This window comes from Eublepharis macularius, chromosome 8 (genome assembly GCF_028583425.1).
Source record: "Eublepharis macularius isolate TG4126 chromosome 8, MPM_Emac_v1.0, whole genome shotgun sequence".
Taxonomy (NCBI): domain Eukaryota; kingdom Metazoa; phylum Chordata; class Lepidosauria; order Squamata; family Eublepharidae; genus Eublepharis; species Eublepharis macularius.
This window is the reverse complement of record NC_072797.1, coordinates 3337145-3360167: the sequence shown is the minus strand read 5'-3', so window position 1 is coordinate 3360167 and position 23023 is coordinate 3337145. Positions and strand designations below refer to the sequence as shown.

The 23023-nt window shown below is 44.7% G+C and overlaps 1 protein-coding gene across 2 annotated transcripts in view; it reads right to left on the bottom strand.

The window, feature by feature from the left end:
• FAM219A (family with sequence similarity 219 member A) overlaps positions 1 to 23023 on the bottom strand; it is a 74215-nt gene that overhangs the window by 7388 nt on the left and 43804 nt on the right. For both annotated transcript variants that reach the window (XM_054987255.1, XM_054987256.1), the window contains exon 2: positions 19545 to 19644. In XM_054987255.1, coding sequence (XP_054843230.1) covers positions 19545 to 19644 — 100 coding nt within the window. The remainder of the gene's footprint in view (positions 1 to 19544; positions 19645 to 23023) is intronic.

Below are 23023 nucleotides of genomic sequence, written 5' to 3'. Positions count from 1 at the left end.
CACTCCAGCCACTACAGTGGCTCTGATCCCTCTGAGGATAAATCACCAAGTTTTGAATAAGATCCAGTTAGTGTGTCATGTAGGCAAGAAGCCCAGAATTCAGAGTATTAAAATGCAACACCTTTGGAGGAATGTTGTAACACAGAAAGGTATTACAATGCAACCAGATTGGTTCTACTCACTTGCTGGTTTAGGAAAGATGATCTGGGAGCATGTTGGAGGCTAGAAAATACATACCATACATACTCTTTCCCCGTGGCGCAGAGTGGTAAGCTGCAGTACTGCAGTCCGAGCTCTGCTCACGGCCTCTGAGTTCGATCCTGGTGGAAGCCGGGTTCAGGTAGCCAGCTCAAGGTTGACTCAGCCTTCCATCCTTCCGAGGTCAGTAAAATGAGTACCCAGTTTCCTGGGGGTAAAGGGTAGATGGCTGGGGAAGGCAATGGCAAACCACCCCGTAACAAAAGTCTGCCAAGAAAAAGTTGTGATACGACGTCCCCCATGGGTCAGTAATGACTCGGTGCTTGCACAGGGAACTACCTTTACCTTTACCTACATACTCTTTCGGAAAAAAGGTGAGAACCGGTTTTGTTGTATGCTAGAAAGAAGTATGACGACTGCCTTCGGGCTTTCCCTCCTTGATGTCACCCAACCAGTGGAATGACTGGGTCCCAGAGACCAATTAGCGTGTTCTTCAGCTAGTGCTGTGAGGGGATCTCTAAGTTGTGACGGCGGGTAGCGAAAGCTTTATAATTTCTTGCCATTCTAAAGAACAGGGAAGCACTGACTAGGACAGTTCCTAACGCCATACATAAAAAACTGAGCAAGAGTCCAGTAATAACTATAAGACTAACAAAATCTGTGGCAGGGCATAAGCTGTTGTGAGTCACAGCTCCACTCGGGTTTTCCTCCGGGAGGGGGGGGGGGGTGTTGATATCTAAGTGTCAAAAGCCAGTGTGCAGAGGCTTTAGATCAGAACGATCAGTATGACAGGTAGACACATCAGGTGACAAAGAGTCAGATGGTTAAGTTAAGAGTCAGGAGACCATGAAGTGAATGACTCAGCTAAACTCATGCATGCATCTGATTGGGTGTCTACATGTATAAATAGCTACTATGTACAGTATGGTAGGGGCTTCTTGCAAGTCCAGGTGTAGGCGAAGCACTTTGTCTCTCTGGACTGTAACCTGTATATATTGCTCTATATCCACCTATAAATAAATTGTATTATACACCTTTACTAAACTAACAAGGTGTGGACTCTTTGTGGATCCTCCTTAAGCTGGTGCAGTCACGCTGAATACACACTATTCAACAGGGGGGTCCCTAGAAGGGATGGCTGAGTCTAGCAGCGCCGATGGCAGCCTCAGCAGCTGCTGTTGCTAGCCGCCTGTCAGCTTTCTGCTCCCCTCACCGGCTCTTTCCCTTCCCTCCTTCCGACCCCTGCTGCCGCTGGCCTGACTACACTTCCCAGGTAAACTTGCGGGAACATGACGCGTGTTGGGCGACTCGTGTAGTTTAGCTCTCAGTTTCAAAGACGTTTCAATAAACATGTGATAGGGTTATATACATGCAAATCTGCTAAGATTTAGAACAGCAAAAATCCAATGCAGAGTTGAAGAAAAGCTGAGACAGAGCGTAAACAATTTTATCACTGACGTATAATAGGATCATATTTACAACAATAGAAGTGAAATATATTATCCCTCCCTATCCCTTTATTGACACATCTCTTTGAGACCACTTCCTTAAAGTACAGCCCCTCCTATCTGAGTAAAAGCCCTCTTGAATAATTCAGTTTTGCGCAGTTTGCAGAAAGCCAGGATTGGGGGAGCTTTCCTACTTTAGGTGTTAGAGAGATAACGGTTCAATCAACCTTTCTTCTCTTGCTTTTACACTTTGAACTCTGGAAGGGGAAGTGGCTTTTGCGACTGACACAGAGCCAGCCATCAGCATGGCGCAAAGATGGCTTCCTCTCAAAGCAGAACAGCCCCTCTCACTCCTGCGGAGATCTTTGCATTCTTCAAAGGTGGTGAGTGTGCTTCCACAATGCGCTTACTGCTGAAAACCTTTATGGGGTTCTTTCCGACAACTCCGTTTTGCTGATGACAGAGATGTCCAAGGTGGCAGGAGCTTGTGATGCTGGGAGAAAGCTTCTCCTAACCCCTAACCCCAGGCCCCTGTTGGGGAGAGTAAGTACATCTCTCAACAATGAATTCAGGTAAAGTGCCGAGATGGAGATGGGACCAAACACCATACCCTATATGCTCCCCCCTGGCTGCCTTTCCAACACAGATATCTGGGAAATAAAGATGAGGACTGCACCCCGGGATAATGTGTCACGACTCAATTTTACTGCTGTCTGACTTGGCCGAACTGGGATGAACTAGAGCCCAGGATTGTGTTCTCCCTCCTAGAGTGGAGGCAGAGTGCCGTGGTTTGCTGGATCCATGTTTAGCTCTGCTCATCTCTAAATTTGAGATCTATGAATCTTAACGTCACCCTGAGCCCTGAATAAGCAGGACAAATGAGGGAGATCGCTTTGCAAGCCCGCAGTAAAGGGACTTTCTGAGAGGCTGATCAGTCAGGTTAAGTTGCTTGCGGAAAAATTATCAAAAACCCTTCCAGTATGCATCAAAGGAGTCTGATCAATAACTAAAGGAAATCCTAGCCAGGATTTGCAAAGCGTCTCCCTTCCTCTCTAAGCAATTAAGAGCTCTTAAATATATGCAAGCTGTTATCCGGCGTCGCCACACTGTTGGATCTAGCAAGGCTTTTCTTTTGGATAGTGGAACCCATCAACAGTTTGTTCCAGCCTCATCCTTTCTGAGGAAAGGGCTTCACAACCTGCCGTTTAGCTTGGAGACCCAAAAAGGAGGTAAGAGCAAAATGCTGAATTTCAAAATAAAATTTGCATTAAAAAGCACATGGATGCAACCTAGGGCAAGTCAAGGCATTTCATTCTTATTGACTAAGGAGCCGTGAGTCTGAGAACCTCTTGAATTTCTGACTGTGTGTTCAGCTCTGGTTCCTCGGCAGTACAGAAGCTACAAATGCCACACTCCCTGGCCCTCTTTAATTAAATTCATAAATGCCCGACAAGCATGGCTAATCTATATCCTGTTACTGAATCTGCCAGGGCATGGATGGATGCTGCATTCGGCTCTTTTCTGGGCTTGTGGACACTGCTTTTCCTAGCTAGATGAAAGGTCGTAATATCACACCAAAACACACCCTTCACCCATTTGGAAAATGCTCGCGCCTGCATTGCAGGTTCTGGCTTCCAGAAAGCAGACAGGTGTTTGCACTTTCAGACATGCGTGCCCTTGGTTTAGCAAGGGAAAGGTTCTGTGATCCCTGGGAGACAGATACCAAGTGACCCCCTTGTGAAGTGCACCTGCCATTCCGTCTGCAGAGGTGCATGAAGAACAAAAAGGGGAGCAGGTGGTGAGCTGCACTCCTGCAGGGGGCAGCTAAGCACCCTATGGCAGTTGGCAGAAGAGCTGAATAAGCGAGAGGGCAACTTACCAATCCCACTGAGTTTCCACCTGGAACACAGCTGCCCTCTTGGGTGGAGCGAGGGGCCGGCAAGGCAGTTCATCTACCGCTGGCCCTTCTGCAATTGCAAATTAAAAGGCTGGATGCTGCAGGGCCCAGACAGCCTGGAAAGCGAGAGGGGCCTTCCACATTCTTAAGGACGTTGTTGTCACTTGGCCTCCTCCAGACCCCTCCTCCCTAACAAAATAGTAGAGAGTCCAGTAGCACCTTTAAGACTAACCAAGTTTATTGTGGCATAAGCTTTCGAGAACCACAGCTCTCTTCGTCAGATGCATCTTTACTATTTTGCAACTATAGGCTAACATGGCTGGACTTCCTCCCTAACTGCGGTACAGGATCTTTCTAGGTTGGCAGAGGTTTCCCCCTTGCTTGACAAATACTGCCGAAGTACAGATGACAGATCTTCAGTGTAACTGTCAGGGATATAATATTCTACCCCTGTGAGAGAATTTGTCTTTTTAATAGGAATCTCCCACTGGGCTTCTCTAGATCCGGTGGTACGGCGCCGCGCTGCACGGGGCTGCCTCTCCTCTCTCTAGGACAACGTGCAGATGCTGCGCTGCCTTTCAATGAGAAGATATTTGCTGCCTCAGGAAAAGACATATGTCCCCCCCACCGCCCACACACACCCTTGCCTTCTCGTCTTAGAAGTATTTGTCATTATTCATCTAGCACTATTTCTGCAGAGCGGTTTGGAAAACATTTATCTCCGAAGCATCTCTGAGAAGAGGATGACCATTAAGATTAAGAGGGTGACACAAAGAAACTCAGGCAAAGCAGCGCCCAAGGCTGCCCAGGCAAGAAAGGCTGTGTCCCCTCCAGGCTCCATAAAAAACAGCTGCTTGGCATTTATACAGTGTTTTTCCAGCACTTGAACAAGTTCATGTAAGATAGTATCACTGTAACAGTCCCGTAAGGTCCACATTATCCTCCTATTGATTGCACTGACTTACGTTATGCGATCCGCCTTGTGTCTCAGTGAGAAAAGTGAATTATAAACATAAATAAATATTCTGAATGGGTGGGGCAGAGGGTGAAAGAGAGTGTCTTGCCTAAGATCACCAGTGAATTCACAGCAGAGGCAAATGCTGACCAGGGTTTTCCCGATTAGAAATCTGCCCACCAATTGCTATGGTGTGGCAGCTCATATCATCATCATCATCATCAATCATCATCATCATCACCACCAGCAGCTATAGCCTGCCTTTCTCACTGCTTAACACAGTGAAGTCCTGCACTCGAGCAAATTGTGAGGCCCACATATCGTATGCAAACAGAGTGAATCGACATGACTTCTTGTTTTGCACAATTTATGTTGTTTCTGCTAGTCACCAGGAGAGGCGAAGAGCTGCAAACGGCACCGAATCCCCATTTTCTGCTACTCGACATCTTATTCCACAGATGCCCTGGCATTGTACATACAATTTCAAGCATATTTCCACAGCCACGAGGATTAAAAACTTGCTTTCTTTTAAAAAGGAAAGAAGAGTTCCTCAAGATGCTGAGTCCTGCAGCCATGGCCACGTTCGGTGCAAAACAGAAATTTTCTGGAGGGTGCTTTTATAAAGGGATTAGAACTGCTTTATGATGGAACAGCTGAGGAAGATACTAGTCTATTTGACTGCAAAGGAGTAGCCATATTCATCATAGCAGAATAAAACCAAAATTCAGAGGCACGTTAAAGACGAACACTGTTTATTTCATGGGTTACAAGGTCAGATATGTGATGGAAAATAGTTCCAGGAAATTTTTTACGAGGCAGGTCTTTTTGGGTGTTTATTGTATACATTAGCTTCCTTTTACTGCACTGCGCTGCAGTCTACCTTTGTGACCCATTTTCTACACTATGGTATACTGTGCTTAAATGATTTTTTCCCCTTTTCACTGTCCTTTTGGTTGTTTCTACTGTGCCTCAATTCTGTAATCCTAGCCCTACTGCATTGTTTACTGGGGGTCTTTGCTGTCTGATTTGAGTTTTTTTTAAAAAACTGTAATCCGACTTGAGTCTCAGCGTAACACACGTGCTATAAATGAAGCAAATAAATTTTTTAAAACCCTCTCTGTACTCCCACGGAGTTGCAACACATACTCAACAGTCCCCCCGCTGCAATGTGCCTGACTTTCTTCTGTCACAAGACAGGCAGACATCTCCAAAGAACTGGGGGTGGGGGGTGGGGAGTGGCTGAAGAACACAAGTCACTTGTTATCTGCAACTTCGGCCAAATCTCCAGAGGTGAAAGACTCCTGTGTTAACCCAGAAGTTCTTTCTTTCGACTCGTGCTTTTGTGGAAATGCAATTTCATTTTCAGTCTCACTTTCTAATGAATACCCTACAGGAGGAAAATGAATGCCAGCCCAAGGGATTCACAAACATATCCCAGGCCAAGAGTCTAAGCTTTGCAGTGAAAATTAATCTTCTTTAGGGCAGGCAACCTTTTCAAGGAAGTGGAAGTAATATCTAACAAGTTTACTCCTCACTGGAGAAGCCAGCCTTGAGGTAACAGTTCAAGCGTTATGAAGTTCCCCAACCACCGTTCTCAGAAAAGCAGTATATTTTTCAACACAGAGATCAAATAATTTGCACATCACAAGGAACAGATCAAAATAATACAAAAACAAAACTCTTATTTGGTGGGGAAAAAACCTTTGAAGATGTTATTCAAGACACAGAAGAAGAAGGATTATTTTCCTCACTAAATAATTCTAAGCTATTCAAGTTTTGTCTGCCGCTAATTTAAACCACTTATATAGACATTATTTTAAATGTGCAACATATTTTCCTGTTTTTCGCAGTCATCTGCAGAATGCAGTTAGAAAAGTTGCTATTACATGGGGGGAGCTGAAGATAATTTGCCCAAGGTCCTCCTTGCCAAGTTCATCGCTAAAGTGGTTTTAAAAATTAATTTAACAATAACTCATTAAAATATCAAAAAGTACATCTGAAATTGGGTCTCACTAGACCAAAACCATCACTCCACCTTACCAACTCAACTGCATAGAATTTCCACTTTAAATGCGCAGAGGGGCATTACTGGGGGAAATGTATTAATGTAAGCCACTCTGAGCCAAAAGAAAAGGCAGAGTATAAATGTACTAATAAATACATTTCACATGTGGTGGACATGTAAGAAAGCAAAGCATTTCTGGTTGCAGAGACAATCAACAATTCAGAAGATTTTGAAGATTAAAATCCAGTTGAAGCCAGAGACATTTTTGTTGGGAATGATGGACAGCCAGTTGGAAAGAAGTTTTGGAACATTTTTCTATATTTGATCATGGCAGCAAGAGTACTGTATGCACAAAAATGGAAAATGGCAACATTGGCTACAATGGAGGAATGGTGGATAAAAGTTTTGGCAAAATTTCACTGATTAAAGACATTAGTTACATTTTTGACTGAATGGAAACCGTTTATAGACTTTTTACATGAAAGAGAGAATCATGACTAGGGATCCCCCACCCCTGGTGGGGGTGGGGGATCCCTCGCCCACCACACCCTGCCCCCACTTTCCTGAGCAGCAGGAGGGCGTGCACCTTCCTTGTGCGCTCCCCCATGGCGCGGTGTGTGCATGTGCACTGTAGCCGCCGAGATCGGGCCCGTTTTGGCCTGGATCGGGGCCACTGTGGAGCGCAGGAACTCTCCTGCGCTCTATAGCGCTCAAAACGGGCCCAATCCACAGCAAACCAGACCCGTTTTCAGCATCTGCAGAGCACAGGAGTGCTCCTGCACTCCGCAGCGCCCAAAATAGGCCCGTTCTGCCACGGATCGGGCCTGTTTTGAGGCGCTGTGGAGTGCTCCTGCGCTCCGCAGCGCCTCAAAACAGGCCCATTTCGGCACGGATTTGGCCTGTTTTTGAGGTGCTGCGGAGCGCAGGAAAGCTCCTGCATTCTGCAGCACCTCAAAAACAGGCCCGATCCATGGCAGAACGGCCCGTTTCTGACACTGCGGAGTGCAGGAGCACTCCGCAGCGCCTGAAAACAGGCCTGCCCAGGGGCCGTGCAATGACGTCTGCCCAGGGGCCGTGCAATGCCTATGGGGGGGCATGCATGCATGTTCTGCGCGCACTCACCCCCCTCTCCCCAAAGGTAAGTGCCAGGCCCCTGTCCCCTGCTGGGAGATTGAGGGAGCCTGGCAACCCTAATAATGACTTGATGACATCTGGATTTATGGATTAAGCATCACAAACAACAGAAAAAAGAGGGCTCTTATGTTTAACATAGAATAAGTGAGGCTTTCAAAATGATGTATGTTGTTGCGGAGAAAATCGGAACTCAATTTGTAGTTTAGTTTTAGAGGGTTTTTTTCTTTTTCTTGTTTGCTATTTTATGTGTATTGTTAATGTGTGTGTGTGTATGTGTGGTTTTTAGAATGTTATTTTTTATGTTTATTGTGTACAGCTTTTATGTTACTGTTTCTAGCTTAAATAAATAAACGTTCTCCTCTAAATAAATAAATAAATACAAATGTATTTATTTGCGGCCACTCTGCTTCATGGCTTAAGGCTGGCCAGGGCCTCAGAACTGCCAAAGGAGTCCTGGCTCCTTTTTGTCCACCCTAGCCCACTGTGACATCCGAAAAGGTCCGTGTTGCATCGTAAGAGGTATGACGGTCCGAGGCTGAAGACAGGCAGAGACCTGATTTTGCTTTGACGTGCACGCAAAAGCGAGCAAGCTATATCCACCCACAAACAGGCAGGCAAGCACCATTTCCACAATGTTACTTCTTCCACATGGAGCACTGACACAGGTAGGTGCTTTTAATGTCTTAAAACAAGCCCACAGAGGAAATAAAATAGGGAAGAGGACAGAAAGCTCTTAAATTGGATTTCTGCTTCATTGCTCCGGATGGTGGAAGCCGCCTTCGGGAAGCCCAGGGAGGAACCAAGCAGGGGGCTGCCATGACCCACACGGGCAGGCTGTTCCACTAGAGCTTCTTGCAGTCTGCTTAGAACTTCGTCAATGTGAAATTTGGAGACATTTACCAATTTGGTGACCCCACTGTTAACCTCTAACTCCACCTTATTTGTGAGTAAAACAATCCCATACCAAAATTGGGCGGCGGGGACGGGACACACACTGTTCGTCATCCACCTCTAAGAAAACTCCCCCCCCCTCTATTTGACTTGGTGGTGGCAAGTGCTCTGTGAAGTTACAACAGAATTATGGTGACCTCCGTAGAGTTTTCCAGGCAAGAGAGAAACAGAGGGGGGTTGTCATTGCCTACCTCCATGCAGCAACCCTGTAATTCCTTGGTGGGTCTCCCATCAAAATACTAACCAGGGCTGACCCTGTTTAGCTTCTGAGATCTGATGAGGTTGAGCTAGCCTGGGCCAAATTACCTAGCTATCCATAAAATAAATATGATCCGGTAGATATTATATATTTGGATTCCCTGTACGCTTATTGACAACACCTCTCATTTAAAACTCCTCAACAAAATTAGTAGTCATGGACAGGCACTGCTAAAGATTAGTATCTGGCTCACAGCATACAGCAGAGGGAAGGAAGTTCTCGTAACCGTATTAAGCACTGGGGTTCCCCAGGATCTGTGCCAGAGTTGGTGCTATGCAATTTATTCACGAACGGCCTATAGAGACAGAGGTGGAGTCAGACAAATTCGTATACGACACCAAATTATTCAGGATAGTAAAGATCAAGGTGGGCTATGAAGAACTTCAACAAGAACTGACTAAATTGCACGACAGAGCAACAACCTGGCTAGTCAAGTAGCATGAAAAGGACAGTAGAATCAACTGCCCCCCCCCACCCACTGGGTCATTACATATACACTGGTGGAGTCTGAACTGCAGTGATGGGCCTGGAAAGAGATCTCGGGGCTGTGAGAACTGATCTATGAAAATGACGACAGCAATCATCAGCAATGGAAGAGAGAAACTCTTTGCTAGTGATCTCAGGAAAGGTAGTGGAGGAAAATACCAGCCGGCATGGAAAAGATCCATTATGCAGCCGCGTTTGGAATATGTTCCAAGTAAGCAGGATGCACATTTGGGGGTGCCTGATGTTCCGAGCATGCACACAACCTGGGAAGTGAGATTCCCCAGGACGCTTGGGCACGGCAAGCATGGAACGGAAGACTCACAGAGATGCTTCCATCTCACTGCTGCAGTCACTACCGGAGCTTCTGCTGAAGAGGGAGTGTGTGATGGGGACCAATGGAGCTGCGGGCAGCTTTTTCCCTTCACCAAAGCTTGGGCTTGGCTGGCACTCATTTTCAGGGAGCCAAGAGAGCAAATATTTTAAATGATGTTGTAATCTGCCTGGAGTCTCATCAAGAGGTGGACTATAAATCCCTTTCCCCCTGTTCCCGTTTTCCCTTCTTTGTAGTTTTTGTGGTTAGTAATTAAAAATAAAATTTATATATATATAAAAAAAGAGGTGGACTATAAATGAGGTTCAATAAATACATAAATGACACCCTTTCACTTTCTGTGGCCTCCTGGGGCACCATTTCAGATTTGTGTGTGTGTGTGGGGGGATTCAAAGCAAGCCCCAAACCTATTTAAGTCCTAACTGAGCAAGCAAACAAAAAAGTCCCCCAAACACAACGCACTAAAGAAGTTCTGGCTACCCTTCATCTCTCGACGGAATCAGAGATATAGCTGGCCTAAAGACAGACATCTGATCCAAGACCCCCTTCTTGTGTGTGTGTGAACTTCTTTCTAGGTTAGGGACTCATCAACCGAGTTCTGTCAGCTATGGACACAAGGCCAGTATCTTTCGTGCTGGGGCTGTGTCGCTCTCTGAATGGCCAATGATTAGTGCTTCCTCTCCTTATTTCCTTTTCCAGTTAACAGAGCAATTTAGTGCCCTTGATGGATCAATACTATTCAACAGACAGGACAGCAGTATTACTAGCAGAGGACACACGCAAGTCAGCCGATGCCGCCTCTCCGCTGCTTCCCCAAACAGATCATCTCGTCGACATCTATAAAGACAGCACATGAAAGCCAATCCAATCCATTAACCTCAGATTGCCAGTGCCTGGAGAAACACCACCACTGCAAGTGTGTGTGTGGGGGGGAATAATGCATCAAGTCACCACGTACGTCAAATTCTAAACTGGGCAACAAGTATGATTTTCTTGTTTGTTTTCACTTTGAATGAAGATGCAGAGGAGTTAGCCGTGTTAGTCTGTAGTTGCAAAATAGTAAAGAGTCCAGCAATACCTTTAAGACTAACCAACTTTACTGTAGCATAAGCTTTCAAGAGCCACAGCTCTCTTCGTCAGATGAATCTGGACTCTCATCTAGATGTTGCTTTTACAGCATGTATGGGTGTCAGAGGGACAGTTTCTTTATACCCTCCGTGCATCTGATGAAGAAAGCTGTGGTTCTTGAAAGCATATGCTACAATCAAGTTGGTAAGTCTTAAAGGTGCCACTGGACACCTTGAATGAAGTTTTTCTAGATTTTTTTGGCTTTGCTGCTTTAACACATGTGAACAATACTGGGTGAAACCTGAAAAGGACATTTCAGAGATAAAGACTGACGAGGACATTAATTTCATCATTATTAGCTGTAGCTCTCTAACTCCTGATTTATTTCTGATGTGACCCCTCCTCCTCGAGAAGAAATGCTTGACCCTGTGTGAAATTGTGACAGTTAAGGCACCTTGAAAGAGTCCTAGAAAATTATCACACAGACAAGCAACATTAATACACAGCCAAGAGAAGTGGCTTATGTTTAGTGGATGCAAGCTCCAGGGAAAATGCTGCACTGATCCAGCACTAAATGTTCAACCACTAGAACAGGACAAGCTTGTATCAGATCGCACGGGAACAGAGTTATTTTTATTCACTAAGGACTTGTTATCGTAAGATAGAAAAAAGAAATTCCATAATACTTTACAGTTCCAACCCCCTCCACAAACATGACATGTTGTATCCTTTCATCTGATGTTGTTCTCTGCAATAGATCCAGAGGATGCATCTGACGAAGAGAGCTGTGGTTCTCGAAAGCTTATGCTACAATAAAGTTGGTTAGTCTTAAAGGTACTACTGGACTCTTCACTATTTTGTTCTCTGCAATGAAGGTGAACAGACATCTCAAAAGTCACTTTGCACACTGGGAGGTGAGGAAGGAGAAACTCTAAGTGTTACTGGTTTACATTCAGATATTACAATAAACAGTGGTTAGATCAAACTCAGGTTTGTCTTGATGTCCAAGTGCAGGTGCCCTAATTAGGTTTTGCTGGGGGATTCTAAACCACAGTCTGTACCTGCCTTGTTAACTATGGATTCTTGTTTTGTGGAGAAGCGGCTAAATAATAAATCTGTATGAACAAAGTAACAGTTAATGGTAAGAAATTGTAAAATTATGAAGTAACTGTAAGGTGTAGATGAAGGTTCAGTAGTTACTGGTGAAGACAACAAGAAGAGCTGAAGAAGAGGATGACAGAGAAGGAGGAACTGAGCGGAAGACAAGCCCAAGAGGGTCAATGGAAGGAGAAGTAAAGCGTCTTGGCATCCTAATTCCAATGTCTTAAATAAACAGCCCTGACCACAGGAAGTCATTAATTTCATATTGTGTGCCAGTGTCTTCAACACTCAGAACAACCCCCCCCCCAAAAGCCTGATCAGAAGGAAGGCTGCAGAGAGGTCAATTTGGTATAATGGTTAAGAGCGGCAGGACTCTCATCTGGAGAGCCAGGTTTGATTCCCTACTCCTCTGCCTGAAGGCAGGTGGGTGACCTTGGGTCAGTCACAGCTCTCTCAGAGCTCTCTCAGCCACACCCACCTTACAGGGTGATTGTAAGGATAATAATAACCCACTTTGTAAACTGTTCTGAGTGGGTGTTGTCCTTAAGGGTGGTATACAAATCAAATGTTGTTATTGTTATTATTAGAAACGTAGAGAAACGTAGACTTACGATAACAAGTCACTAAGGACTTGTTATCGTAAGATAGAAAAAAGAAATTCCATAATACTTTACAGTTCCAACCCCCTCCACAAACATGACATGTTGTATCCTTTCATCTGATGTTGTTCTCTGCAATAGATCCAGAGGATGCATCTGACGAAGAGAGCTGTGGTTCTCGAAAGCTTATGCTACAATAAAGTTGGTTAGTCTTAAAGGTACTACTGGACTCTTCACTATTTTGTTCTCTGCAATGAAGGTGAACAGACATCTCAAAAGTCACTTTGCACACTGGGAGGTGAGGAAGGAGAAACTCTAAGTGTTACTGGTTTACATTCAGATATTACAATAAACAGTGGTTAGATCAAACTCAGGTTTGTCTTGATGTCCAAGTGCAGGTGCCCTAATTAGGTTTTGCTGGGGGATTCTAAACCACAGTCTGTACCTGCCTTGTTAACTATGGATTCTTGTTTTGTGGAGAAGCGGCTAAATAATAAATCTGTATGAACAAAGTAACAGTTAATGGTAAGAAATTGTAAAATTATGAAGTAACTGTAAGGTGTAGATGAAGGTTCAGTAGTTACTGGTGAAGACAACAAGAAGAGCTGAAGAAGAGGATGACAGAGAAGGAGGAACTGAGCGGAAGACAAGCCCAAGAGGGTCAATGGAAGGAGAAGTAAAGCGTCTTGGCATCCTAATTCCAATGTCTTAAATAAACAGCCCTGACCACAGGAAGTCATTAATTTCATATTGTGTGCCAGTGTCTTCAACACTCAGAACAACCCCCCCCCCCAAAAGCCTGATCAGAAGGAAGGCTGCAGAGAGGTCAATTTGGTATAATGGTTAAGAGCGGCAGGACTCTCATCTGGAGAGCCAGGTTTGATTCCCTACTCCTCTGCCTGAAGGCAGGTGGGTGACCTTGGGTCAGTCACAGCTCTCTCAGAGCTCTCTCAGCCACACCCACCTTACAGGGTGATTGTAAGGATAATAATAACCCACTTTGTAAACTGTTCTGAGTGGGTGTTGTCCTTAAGGGTGGTATACAAATCAAATGTTGTTATTGTTATTATTAGAAACGTAGACAATGCTCTGTGAATGAACACATACACTAATAATAGTAATAGCAACAACAACATTTTATTTATATACCGCCCTTCAGGACAACTTAATGCCCACTCAGAGCGGTTCACAAAGTGTGTTGTTATTATCCTCACAACAATCACCCTGTGAGGTGTTGGGGCTGAGAGAGCTCTGAGAGAGCTGTGATTGACCCAAGGTCACCCAGCTGGCGTCAAGTGGAGGAGTGGGGAATCAAACTGGCTCTCCAGATTATTGCCTTATACTGAATCATAGTATCATCTTATACTGAATCAGACCCTTGATCCGTTGGGGTCAGTGCTATCTACTCAGACTGGCTGTGGCTCTCCAGGGTCTCATGCAGAGATCTTTCACATCACCGAATCCTTTTAGCTGGAAATGCTGGAGACTGAACCTGGGGCCTTCCGTATGCCAAGGAGATGCTCCATCACTGAGCCACTAGGCTAAAAGGAAACGGACTGCCTGAATTGTATCGGAGGGACAGCTAGACACTTATTCACAGCACCACTGAAGAAAACAATACACCAGCCTAATAAATGTACAGTTAAATATTCATATCCTTTAAAAGACTTAATTATTTAAGAAGCATTTCTGTATTTGGTTCTTATAATCCCTTGTTCTCAGGGTCTGTCCCGTGCCTAGTATAAACCAAGCTGCCAGGATAGAAATAAAAAACACATTTTCTCTCTAAGGGTGCATGGTGGCCACGGGAAACAAAACAATATGTAGAAATGCGCAAACCTATTTTCAATAGCTGTAGTGTGGCTGAGGCAGAAGAAAGTAAAACTTGAAGTTAACTCCCCCCCCCCCAAATATGACACCCCAGTTCAGAAATCCCAGTTTGTTTTGCAGCAGCACCTCTTTCATCCTCCTGGACACAGACCGGGCGGCAGAAGATAATCTAGCCAAAGTCCAGCAAAAGAGCAGTGGGTAGGATAAATGCATACTGATGTCTTGCCAGCTAACTGGGTAGCACGTGGGAACTTAGGGCAGCATCCTGGGATTCTGCCTGGAGACAGAAAAGGAGGCAAGATGCAGACTAACGGAGGTTCAGAAACAAGGACTGGGCTGTGATATATGTCTGGGAGACTACCCTGGGTTTGTGCAATGAACTGCAGTTAAGACAAACTACAGTTTATTAGGATGCCTGAATAGATCCAGTGACAGCCAGTGCATTTAAGAGATTCAACTGTAGCAGTTAACAGATTCAACAAAGAACCAGGCAGTTCAAAACCAAATCCAGTCTCTACTGAGAATTTAATAAACAGCCATAGCTAAGATACTCCCTTTCAGTTCTGCAACAGAAGCGGGGACATGACAGAAGGTTATAAAATTATGTGTAGGGCAGAGAGAGAGAGAGAGAGGATAGAGAGCTTTTTCTCCTTTCCCCAAAATACAAGTATCCAATGAAACCAATATGCAGCAGATTCATAAAGAATTAAAGGAAATGCTTCTTTATTCCGCAAGTGGTTAAACTGTGGAATTCGCTGCCAGAGGATATAGGCATACACTGCTTTCAAAGGGGATTAGACTGAGTGATGGAAGATAGGTCTATCTATCAGCAGCTACGAGCCATGGTGTCTGAAGGAAGCCTCCCCAACCAGAGGCAGTCAACCTCTGAATCCCAACTTCAGGGGAAGGCCTCGACCTCTATGTCCCGTTTGATGGCCCCGCAGGGCAACTGGATAGCCACGGTGTGAGACAGGATGCTAGCCTAGATGGTCGGATCCAGCAGGGCTTTTCTTGTGTTGTTAATGCTGACTTGTCTTACAGAGCCACTGTCTGGATTGTGGCAACGTGCGAACATAATGAAGTGCTATACACCATTTTAAATTTTAATTTATTTATTAAAGCTCAAAGAACTGGGCAGAACGCCACATTTCCTTTCTGCTAGCAAGATAAAGTTACTGTAAAAACTGGCAAAGATGACAGGTGGCTATGCTGGCCTGTTCAGATTTTTTTTTTAACAGCTGCAGTTATGACTGTTTATGAAGAACAGCCAAACTGTCACAAAGACGAAAACAATCTTAGGTACTAGTTAGTAATACTCTGGTTGGTCCCAATTATAAATAAAATCAAAACAGTGTTTCGTGGGAGCTTTTGTTTTAATTTTTTAAAATAAAAAGTGAGCAGTTAAGTGTTTTGCCTTGTTATGTCCTTTGATTTGTTAGACAAAGCAAAGACAGACCATTGACCAGAGCTCAGAATAAAAACCAGAGTGCTGCAGTGGTTTGTGATGGGTTAGGGTGGGGAAGACCAAGGTGGGGAAGACCCCCACTCTGTCAATGAAGCTCACCTTCAGCGGGTCACCCTCTTTCCGCTTAACCTACCTCATACCCTTGCAAGGAAGGAGAACCACGTGAGCTGCCCTGGGATAGAAGTGTGATTACCAAACGAAAGCGCATGCTTCTCCTCCACTGATTTCAATGATGCTTTACAGTGTATTTTGTGCCTATTACAGTGCCCTAGTTCGTTTTGCCTTTCATATTAACACAGTATGGTGAACCCCAACACGTCTCAGAAAAAACCTTCTTTGTTTTCCAAACCAACTGAGCATCTTACATGGGGGGGGGGGGGCACAAACAGACATGCCAAAGATCATATTCCAACTTCCATCATTTAAAAAGCCAGTAACTGTGTGGGGAGCACACAGTTACTGGCAGTTTCAATTGGAGAAACTGAACGGGGTTGAGATGTTAAACTTCTCCCCTTCCCAAGCAGTCCTGGGCCGTTTCCACATGTCTTACCTGCCTGCGGAACATCGCGTGAAAGACCCGGAAGACAACATCTTCTTGCGCGAAATCGCACCAGAAAGATGCTGTTATCCAGGAGTTGTGCGATTTTGCGCAAGAAGACGCTGTCTTCTGGGTCTTTCGCACAATGTTCCGCAGGCAGGTAAGATGTGTGGAAACGGCCCTGGTCTGAATTGGTATGATAGCAAAGGGAGAGAATCACGGAAAAACCACAGAATACAAGCTCACAGAGCACCGTAACCAACTAACTAACGTCAATGAACATAGAACAAAAAAAGAAAATCCATGTCTTCATTGAATGCAATTCAAAAATCACAATACAGCATAAGCTGCTGTCACAGCTGCTGGGGCCCAGGGAAGCTGTCTGTAGGCTGCCACCACCCTGGCACAGGTTTCCGAAAGAAGGGCCCAGAGCACGCAACTAACACCTTTTGTTGACTCTTTCCCAGTAGGTTTGATTTATTACATGACCAAATGAGGCATGAGGACCCAGGCAGAATAATAAAGAACTTGATTTAAAAGGTTTATTAATAACTGGTTCTTAAACTTGGTAGAGTAAAGAGAATAGTAAAGGTTGGTGAACAAACAAAACTAAAATACCCCAACACGTCTAACTAGACTGCTCTTAACTGTCCTCTGGTTACTGTCTTCCAACTGTCTCGCCCCTTCTGGACGAGGGACCCCACCGTCTGCAGCAGCCTCTCCTCAGCTGTGCTCCCTAGAAGTGAACCCCCTCCCGCTGTGATGAGGCCTTTTATCTCTTCTCTCAGGCACCATCTCCCTCCTTTCCTATTGGTGCAATTTTCCCCTCAGAATCCCCTCTTACCCAATCACAGGGGCCAAAGGGAACCTGGGAAATGTAAGCCTTGTAGTAACTTTAGTGCAGGCTTCCCCAGAGCCTCTAGGCCTCACTAGGCCCAGGCTCATAACAGCTGCCATCACACTCAAGGCACAAATGGTCAACAAACAATGAAATCCTAAATTCACCATAAAGTGCACCATGCAAGGGTAATGAATAACCGTTATACAGAAACGAGTACAGTTTAAAGTGACCGTGCGCTTCATTTCATTCAATGAAGACATGGATTTTCTTTTTTTGTTCTATGTTCATTGACATTAGTTAGTTGGTCACGGTGCTCTGTGAGCTTGTATTCTCTGGTCTGAATTGGGGCTTTGTATATGATTTGCCTTTTTGGAGACTTGTTAATTTTGCCGTAGTTGTGTGTGCCAATATCATCAGGAAGTAAGTTTGAATAACAGGAGCCATTCCATCACGGACATACAACTCTGGAATTACAGTACAGTTCTCCGGGGATCATGCCTATCCTTCCAGGTATTCTATAAGGCTGGTGGAGGTGTGGTTTAACCTTCTTTCGCGAACTAGGTTTTTAAATTTCAGTTTAGCAGTTTACATGCTTTTAGATTGACTGCTCTCTATTAGAAACTTTGTGACCAAGTAGAATAAAGTAAACTTCTGAAACACAAATAGACACCTTTACCACTTGTTGGTCTCTTCCAAAATTGTTTGTATCTTCTTTATTTCCTTCCTTTCAGTCTTAAAATTGAGTACTCAAGACAGCCATGACAACATTAAACAATCCATCACCTGATGTCTAATCAGTGCTTTGCTGCCCCCTGTATCTTGATACCCAGTGGAAATCCAATAGAAAATCCTGAAACACCAGGCACGCTGCTGTATTTGCAATATGACGTACCATTACTCATTTTACTTTTGAGATTACATTTTTTTTCTATGACATGCATCACTTCATGTATTATATATCAAGTCAGGCCAGTGGTTCAATCCCATTGGTCCAAATGAAAGGGCAGGAAGGGTTACATCAGTGCTTAGTTCTCATGGCCCCTTCTTATATGCCCAGGGTAATGCTGATCGACACTTTGGGGTCAGGAAGCAATTTTCCCCAGGCAAGTCTGGCTAGGGATCTTGAATGTGTTTTGCCATATTCTGGGCATGGAGCAGGGGTCACTGTGTGTGTGTGTGTGTGGTGGGGGGAGGTAGTTGTGAATGTCCTGCACTGTGCAGGGGGTTGGACTAGATGACCCTGGAGGTACCAACCCTATCGTTGTATGAAATCTAGTCACTATCTACTCTGATTGTTGGCAGCTCACTCTCCAAAGTCACAGGAAGAGAAATCTTGCCCAGAGTCTTGGATGGGGGAACCACTTGAAACTCATATAAGAAGCACAGTAAAGAAATACTGGAGAAAACCCAAACCAATATAAACACTGGTTGTTCTAGATTTTCCGGGCTGTATGGCCGTGGTCTTGGCATTGTAGTTCCTGACGTTTTGCCAGCAGCTGTCACAGTTTTACTATGAGGAAAGGCTGAAGAGTAGAGATGGACATGAATAGGGGAAAAAACGAACCAGGCGGTTCGTGGTTCATCACGTTTCATGAACTTTCACAAACCTGCCCCAGTTCGCGAACCAGTTCATTTGTGCAGGAAAGACGAGAGTTTAAGAATGAATAGAGCATGGTTTCCAGTCCTGAAAAACACCAGGCTAACAAAATACTCTATACCTGACAATAGCCCTGCAGAGAAGATTAGCATATCAAGCACCAATCCATATGCAAAAGAACCTCCTCAGGATACAGTGAAGCCTCCCACCATTTGCATTCCACACCCTGGGAAACTCTTACAGGATGACTCTGCCCAAACCCACCTTCCTGAGTAGATATAAATTACCTGCCAACATCTTTTCCACACTGTGACACTGATCTCTGTCTTTTGGTGCTACACCTCTGAAGATGCCAGTCACAGCTGCTGGCGAAATGTCAGGAACTACAATGCCAAGACCACGGCCATACAGCCCGGAAAATCTACAACAACCAACGTTCTCCAGCCGTGAAAGCCTTCGACAACATATCAATAGAAACACCGATGTGAAAGGGAGAAAAGTACCATCCTGAGCAACTACCCTGACAGCCTCCCCCTTTCAATAAACATGTTTCCTAAGGTGACTGTAGAGATTTCCCTTTTCCAACCCCATAGGATATTAATTTATAGGCCTGTGGACTGGAGGCAAACATCTGTGAAGAATTTTCAAAAGTTTTCAATGTTGCCTTGTGTTGTTTAATTAAAAATACAGTCTTTCAAAAAAAGTTTTATATGACACACTCCTCTGAGAATTTTAAATGAAGCAGTGACTCTAGTTTTGCACAAAACAACATACATGCAACCTTCACAGATAAGTGCCCCAGCCTCAGAGCATATTGTGCTCTTCAGTGCATAAAACTTACCCAGTTTGACTTGTAGTGGGGACGGTTTGTAATTCATAGCTACAGTCTCTCCCTCTCTCGTATCACAGTCTCTGTCAGAGATGGAGGCAGCCGTTGGATCCTGCGGAAAGCAAAGCAAACCCATTAGGGGGTGCTTGAAAAATGGTAGATGTCACATAACATTTTCCCACTGTGACAGTCCATTGGTTTCAGGGTCTGTTGGAATAAGTACGCTTGATTCATACTCTAGACGCTGGAGCCCAGAAACCTTCAAGTACACCTTGAGGTGACGTCGGAGATATTTTAAACCCTTTGGCCTTCAGACTTCTATGATGGATCACCCCAGCAACTGCAAACAGAACACTGGACCTCTTGCAGGCCTTGGTCACTAGGTCAAATACAGCCCATGCTGACTATGGCCCGAATGATTGAACTGTGAGAGCAGGCAGGCAGCCCACATAAAATACTCTGGTCAGTTCACTTTAGTCCTTAGCAGACGCATCGATCCTAGTATACTGTCCACTTTGCAGTCTTGCATAGTGCTCTTGTGTCCAGGTGATGATTCAATGTGTCACACATCGGTCCAAAGCCAGCACAACCCATAAGGAACCTCTCCTGTGCAAAACCCACTGGAATGAATCTGAGTGCACTGGTTCTTAATGCACAGAGCAACTACTCTCGGTTCACGAAGAAATTTCAGTTTACATCCTTTGTTTATGGCCATCCTGTTAGCAGTCAGACCCCTCCTCACACGATGAGGGCAGTTTATAGATGGAATATCATAAACACCCTTCCCCATATATCATAAGCCCAGGGAACTGCCTGGTCCAAAGTGGATGCCAGCCAGGCGGAAGCCTGGAAAATTACCAGAGTGTGAGTCAGGATGGCTGACTGATTGAGGCCCTCCATGCCCCAGAGAGAGATGCATAAACTAGGACAATGAGGTCTCCCAAGAAACTCCTGACTTATCTTGGCAATGCCTGATCTCACTTCCCACACCGACCTACCCTAATCAAAACTATTCAGCAAACCTGGTAGTTTTTCCCATCCGGTACTTACAGGGTCATCAAGCACTTTCTCACCTATAGTCCACCTAAGATAGGACCCATCGAACCTCTCTCAACTTATTGTCCAACCTCCCGACAACCCATTATTGTTTTTGGTGAAGGTGTTAGCTTGCCCCAGGGAGCATTTTGCCCTATAACAGGATTTCCTAGCCACCGGGGTGTGTGTGTTCTGGATCTGTCCACACGTCCTCGTATCCATTTGGGCCTCTTTTCTTCTTCTCAAGATATGTTGGTCATTTTGCCTCTGTCTCCATGGTTTAATGCTGTTATCCGCCCTGAGCCTGCTTGCGGGGAGGCCAGAATACAAATACGATAAAATACAATAAAAATAAAATGGTCCCTGAGACTGGTAACTATAGCCTTCCCCCAAACTGCTTTCTCCCCCTTTCCTCCCTGATTTTCGTACTTAGCCTTGTATGTGTGCTCTGTGCGATTTTTGAACGCTTGTCCTTTTATTTTTCTTTTAATGAAAAGCCCTTTCCAGTTGAATAAGAGTTCTCTAAGGCACTAATCCCCATAAACATAGGTGGAGAATCCCAGTTACCCCCTCTCACTTGTCTCCTTGAAGCTAATTCCCCCAACTAATTAGGAGACCGCCTATTTAGGTAGCAATCCCTCTTCTTTTAGTGTTTTACTTCTGCTCTAAAGTTCTACTTAAGACAAAAGAGACTGTGGAATCATTTCCCCCCCAGGCCATACGCGCAAAATCAGATGGTACTGAATTGTAGGATACATAATTCCACTAAATTCCCTCAGGATGCTGATTCGTGCAATCCCACTGCTGATTAAACATTTAGAATCCATTCAATGCAAACTTCAAAGCTGGGAGCTAACTTAATTCTTTAAAAACGTTTGAAAAAGTAAGCGGCTGCCACAATGCACCCATCAGTCCCCGCCAGGAGCTGCAGCAGCGTGCTTTGTTGCTGATACCAACACACTGCTACTTTTCTGGAATTAATATGATTCACAAGGAGGAGAACAGGCTGACAGATTCATCTGTCATCACACCACGAGAAAGGAGGTGAAGAATCCGTTCCAAGAAAGTTACCAAAAGAATCACCATCCTATACTTTAACATTGAAAAAAACAATGGCATGCTATAGCAATATTCGTGCTTAGCGATATTAGCGTCAGCATTTCCCTCTAGGCCAATGCAAAGCTTTTTTTGATAAAAATGGCAGTTTAGCAGGCAGGCAAGATGGCTTGCAAGAGGATGGTAGGAAAGGTAGAATGCAAAATGGAGCAAGATTCTCCGCCAGCACAAAAATCTGAACGAAAGAGTTTTCTCAAACTGTCACTCCCATGACACCAAGCAGTGATTCGGCCAGCGCCAGGCTTCCCGGCAGCACACAGAACGCCTTGGAAGGAAAGTTCGGTGATGACAACGGAACATCCGGGCCCCATCTTGCAAGCACAGCCAATGCTTCCATATCAGGATTACGGGGTCCTTTAATCCATGTGTTCATGACAGCCTCGTACTAATTTTGCCACATTGCCTGTGGTTATGATTTTTAGTTTCTTCTCAAAGCTGGATTTTTAACCGCAAATTCATTTCCACTCAGCTTGAGCTTGCAGTGAGCAACTAGTACAGACAAAAGTTCACAAGGCCATGACTGATAACGTTTTACCAGCCACTACAAATCACAACTCCCACCTCCTATCTCCCACGTGGGTCTCTGCTGCCAAAGCAGGGGTTGGATGCTGATTGGATTGGGGGCCAGGCTTTCCCCCTGAATCCATTCTTATGTAAGCTAACAGGTAAGCCTCTTCATCTAAGTTAATTAGGAGGCTCCAATTAGTGCAAAATGCTGCAGCTCGACTGTTATCAGGAGCGAGTGGGCGCATGAACATCACCCCCTTCCTACAGTTGCTCCATTGGCTGCCCATCAGTTATCATGCTCAGTTCAAGGTATTAGTTATTACATACAAAGCTCTTCATGGCTTTGGTCCAGCATACCTATGGGACCACCACCCCTATGTTCCTCCATGGCAGCTTCGCTCATCTGAACAGGGCACACGGGTGAAGTCAACAGCAGCCTGTCATGGGCTTTCTCTGTGGTGGCCCCTATTCTGTGGAGTGACCTGCCTGAGGAGGTCGGGAGAGCCCCCACTCTCCTGGCTTTCCGTAAACAATGCAAAACTGAACTATTCAAAAAGGCTTTTTACTCAATGGGAGGGCTAATGAGTCAGGGACCATAGACTTCATCACTATATTGCCTTACATATTATTTGTTGCTTTAAATATGTACTCCTATGTACCATCTGTGCTCCATGTTGTCTAATGTTAGTCCTAGAATTGATTATGTTCTGTTTCAGTATTTTTTCTGTTCTGCATTGGATTCTTGCTAATACTATGTCTTTTAAGCTTGTATCTATTTACCTTATGGCATTGTATATGGAAACATCCTTGATACTGTATTGACATGTACTTGA